General features: G+C 34.4%; 1 protein-coding gene across 1 annotated transcript; it reads right to left on the bottom strand.

Moving 5' to 3' along the window:
• LOC108476893 (uncharacterized) lies at positions 1 to 5,035 on the bottom strand. Its single transcript, XM_017779259.2, has 13 exons — positions 4,242 to 5,035; positions 3,952 to 4,063; positions 3,798 to 3,859; positions 3,351 to 3,401; positions 3,213 to 3,239; positions 2,673 to 2,777; positions 2,444 to 2,551; positions 2,269 to 2,340; positions 2,096 to 2,146; positions 1,706 to 1,768; positions 1,497 to 1,621; positions 1,156 to 1,354; positions 1 to 870 (listed from the first exon to the last, which is right to left on the bottom strand). The coding sequence occupies exons 2-13, from the start codon at positions 4,049 to 4,051 to the stop codon at positions 157 to 159; spliced, it is 1,677 nt and encodes a 558-aa protein (XP_017634748.1). The 5' UTR covers positions 4,052 to 4,063; positions 4,242 to 5,035; the 3' UTR covers positions 1 to 156.
• Between the last annotated feature and the right edge of the window lie 212 nt (positions 5,036 to 5,247).

A 5,247-nucleotide genomic window follows, 5' to 3' on the forward strand; every position in this document is an offset into this window, starting at 1 on the left:
TTTTATCAACTTTTGTATTGAAACAAGGAAACAAAATGGTAAAATTGTACTACATTTGCATGAATGAATTCAATACTAACATAAATATTAAGTACTAATTTTAAAAGCAAAATCAAGAAAATACTATGATTGAAGTGAAAGCTTATATGATACTATTCAATCTAATTGGAAATACATGATATTTAGTGCGGAAGTTGGGATATGCTCCTCGAAATTGTTCTCTGGAAACCAAGAGCTGATTAAGCTTTGAGACTCATTGGTTGGACTTCCTTTCGCCCATTTATCTACCAATCTAAAGCCATATCTAGATGCAACTGAAAGTAAGGACGGTTCATCGACTCGTCGGAAGATATGACACAGGATAAGTGCTGGTGCTTGGTCTTTCTCAGCACTTTTGTTGGATGAAATCAACTCTCTGGCTGTTGAAAACAATGGTAAAATAGCATCAGGAATGTAGGTGACATCTGTTCCGATGATGACTTCAAAGCCTTCATTATTCATGGCTTTAATGGCATCGATATCAACTCGGTTTCCCCATTCGAGTTTCTTCATAACAAGTTTAGCGAGATATGGTGGTCTAAGGTTTGATGTGATGTTTTGGTTCAACAGTTCAAGCGCTTTTCTATCTCCGTCAGTGGCAACCATAATGCTTGCCGATCTAACTGCAACCATTGAACAGATGCCTCCGCAGCCAGCCCCCAATTCCAAAACCCTTTTCCCTGCAACAATACTAGGATTTCTTGCAAGGATAGCAGCCATCAATCGAGCTGATTCCCACAACATCAAGCCAGTTGATTTGCAGGTGTGCTGATACTCTTTGGATAGTACTTTGATCTTGATATCACAACCTCCAAGCTCAATCTCAATAACCTGAGGAAAACATTAGACAGAGAGAAACTTGATGTATTTGAATAAGTAAAAATAACAGGCATTTTAAGATATGCAACTGACGCAAAGTCCAAGCAAAAATTTGATCCATAATTTTGAAATATGGAGCGCAATGAAGGAAAAGATGAGCAACAAGGATGCATTTCTTGTTTGAATATCAGAAACATTAAAAAAGACCAGAAAAGAAATTGAACTATAAATATATATATATATATATATATAACATTCATTCGTTCATCAACTTTCAAAAAGTATTCAGATATTTACCTCAGTATCATTAGTTGGAGCTCCAAACATTTCGACTGCCATACCTTCAGACATGTCAACCACAAAATCTTTAATGGGCTCTGCATCAGCTTTAGGCTTAATGTTCTCTTGACAACATAGGTCAGACTTACTTAGGGCCTCGGAAGAAGGTGCATAGTTTACACCATCTGAATAGCGAAATACAGCTTGGACCCAACGCCTAAAATAACAGGGAACACAATTCCTTTAGGGAAAACATAACTATTCCAAGAAAAGTGAAAAGAACTCAAAAGTAAGAAATCAGAGTAAGTATCATTTCATAATGGGGGGAAAGTTCTCTTGTTAAACCATTTATCATTTACCGATTCATAACCAATTCACGTGCTCGATTCTCAACTTGTTTACAACACAAACCAAGTTCTTCAGCATCAAGTCCTTGTTCTTTAAACAAGCTTGTCAAGAACTCTTTAGAAAAATAGAAAGCACGCTGCAAAGGAAAAACGAAGAGTAAAAATTTATCTTGTTTAAAAAAAAAATACTAAGATTAATGCATAACATAACTGGGACATACAGTGCCATCACCCCTGACATAGAAATTTTCACTGATTTGCTGATCCTTGGTAGAGAACCTTTCCTGTAAAACCAAGGCATATATGAAAATACGCATCAGAAGAAGACTAACCACCCTGATAAGGTACAGTATAAACCAAAAAGTTTAGGACAAGGTCAAGTGAAACAATGTAGACTCCAGGAAAAGAGGGAAAATATCAACTATCAAATTGAACAAAATCTGAAATATATATTTCCTGATAGCAAAGGTATCATCCAGGGGCAAACAAGACCTTAATTAAAGCACAAAAATCTAAGAATGTACTCAGATTATCACAAGAAGCTATTAACACATTATAGGATCTCATCACATTAATCTCACAGAAAAAAGTGCTTAAAGATATGTGCATACCTGAGCAAGGTCGCCAACGGCATAGTCTCGAAACAGCACATAACCATTTGGCTGGAAATAGAAGAAATATTTGAAAAAATAATAAAGGTCCAAGTTTAGTTTTGTCTCATCAAGATAGATAAGAAATTCTTCTTATATATATTGCTGTGATGCAAATACTGTTATCAAATTACCTTGAGAACTTTTTTGATGTTCTGCAAGACTAGAGGCATCTTCTCTGGTGATACTGCAGATAACACAAAAATCTACTTAAATGTCAGCCCCTTAAAGTAATAAACATCATTAACAAAAATATATATATAAGCGCTTGTGGCAGACAATGAAATATCCAAAGGATTATTCAAATACCATGGTTACAACATCGACAGAGGCGGGAGAAATATGTTTGCCAAGGTCATCAGAGGTCAGGTCACAGACGAAAGCACTTACATGAGTCTCGTTGAATTCTTTATGTGCCTACAGTAATAAGAAAAAATAATTCATTCATGCTACAATAACTATTTAAACTAGATATCTAAATAATAGCAACTCAGCCCCCAATTATGGAAAACAGAGCAATTAGGACAAGAAATTAAACCTTAACTAAATTAACTGCTCGTTGTGAAAAGTCACACGCATAAACAAAAACATCTGGGTATGTAGCAATTAAAGGGAATACAGCATTTCCAGCACCACAGCCAACCTGCTTATCACGGTAACTCACGTTAACTCTATAAATATAGCAACTTTAGAGGAGGAGAATTTAAGAATCTTAAACAAGGACACTACTTAACATACACTATAAGGAAAAGTGTAAAGTGCTACCATAAATAGTGACCAACAATATGAATAAACATTGAACGAGGTTTGTCACATGATTCACAAATAAAAATAGGGGCATCTCAAATAAGATTACCAGCCTGTTTAAGCAAATAAAATAAGAACTCATAGGGAAAGCTGAAAAGTTAGCACAATTCTCATTTACTCGAACTCAGTTAACAAGTTTATTTCCAAATAAGCTGGCATTAACAGAAAACCTATAGCAAAAGTAACTCAAGAAAATAGTAGGTAGTCTAATTTGTATGCCACATAGATGCTGAATGGGCACTAAGGTGAATGATAACGATCTGTGATTTACCTCCAAAATTACTTTTCTTCCACTTCCCTGAGAAAAAAGGTAAACAAAAGGGAGGGGAAAGTTAAAATTTACTGAAAAAAATTATCTTGAAGAATTATAAAATCGATAGTAAAGAGAAAACTGTTAGCTCTGACTCACAGAGAAATACTGATCCCATTCCTTGTCCAAGTAGTGCCGATCTTTGAAAAACTGAAACAATACGAATTGAGCAATGTCATAATCAATACAAGTAATCATAGCAAAAAATAAATAAATAAAACTTTTGGCAGTGGTTCCATAGAAGTTTCAGGTTTTGTAGAAGTGACCCAAAAAAGAAACTTGGCAATCAGCACTATAGCTACTACAAAGACCAATCCAAATTTTCTAACTTACGAGCCTAGATGTTACGTACTTGAGAAGCTATACATATCAGTTATCATTGCATTAAACGTCATCAAAAGCAACTTGTAACAGCCAGTCAAAAAAACAGGTTTTGGATCAGAGTACTGGTAGAGCATTGAAGTAATAACACAGCATTACAACAATGGTAGTAGTAGCTAAGAAAAGGGTGAAAAAATAACTAATGTAAAGTGCAAAGGGACTTGCTTTATCTTGATGCCGCCTGTAGAATTGATCCCAGTACTTCTTAGCATCTCTTTCATACTTAGCTGCCAAAAAAAAAAAAAATCTAACTTAAAACACCAAATATCGACTCGATGCAGACCAAGAATTGTGAACAAAAAGGGAGTAATTTGGACACCTATCCAAAATGGGGAAACTCCACTGGTAGTGGGAGGGTATATTTGTATCCTCTGTGCTGGTTGTTGCTGCTTCACATTATTCTCTGTATTGGACTCCATTATTGTATAACCCTTATTGAAAGAAGAAAGAAAAAAAAAAGACTTTTAAACGCCGTGAAATAGGAATTGTAATTGGCAAATATTAGAAGCGAACAACTAATATAACAAACATGCACCAATGGATTCAGGCATTATCTCATAATCTCAAAAACAAAAAAAAAAGGAAGAAAAATTAAATGAATTCATCTACCTGTGTTTGAATAGGCGTGCGATCACTGGAAAGAAGAGAGAAAGTCAGAGAAAACAAAGAATTAGGGTTTGCTGCCGAAGCTGGCTTAAGCTAAATGTTAGGATGACGCCTAAAACGCATCGTTTTCGTACGTTTTTCTTCCTTTTTGATTTTTTTTTTTTTTTTCTGAATCCCTGGTACACGATCGCATTGAATATTTATTATAAATTTTTATAGTTATAGGAACAGCAGTGGGTGGATGAAGGAACGGCGGGGATTGAGGCAGGGGTACAACGGCAGCAATCGATTGAGGTAGCAAAGAGGGGGATTAAAATATTCTTTCTTCTAACAACTCCTCAGTTCTCTTCAGGATAAAGAAAGTAAAACGCGTCCTAAAACATCTTGTAGAAGGTTTTTTTTTTTTTTTTTCTCAAAAATAACATATACCGGTAAATTTCAGAAAAAAATAATATAGATAGTCAAATAAATTTTTTTCAGCATATAAGGATAAATCAACGGAGTATAAATACTAAATTAAAAAGTACAAAACTCAGTTGGTCTGAAATGTGTTACAGGTTGCTAAGCAGCAGCATTATCAACTACACAGAAAGCAGTGGCCTTTGTTCCTAATTGTATTTCTAGTTAATAGGGTTTGGTGTCGCAGTAAGAAGTACAATAATTGGAAATGGAGGATGATGCTGTCTCTAAATTCACCCTTATCAAGATTTCCACCATTCGCAATGCTGGCCTTTCTAAACTCCACGTTCTTCCTAAATGATTTTCCAATATAATGTTTGTTCCACGTTTTTTGATATTCTTATAGTTTCCCTTTTAGCTATATATGTTTTAATTTGTAAATACATGTTTTGTTTATTATTAGAATTCTTTAAATTTTTTATTTAATTTATTCCTATAATCGAAACTATTATAACTTGTTTAAACTGCAATACTTAAAACCGATTATAATTTCATCCTTAACCAGCCTTTAAATATTAAAAGTTACAAAATTTTATGTTAAGATTAATAC

This window comes from Gossypium arboreum, chromosome 6, assembly GCF_025698485.1.
Source record: "Gossypium arboreum isolate Shixiya-1 chromosome 6, ASM2569848v2, whole genome shotgun sequence".
Lineage (NCBI taxonomy): Eukaryota > Viridiplantae > Streptophyta > Magnoliopsida > Malvales > Malvaceae > Gossypium > Gossypium arboreum.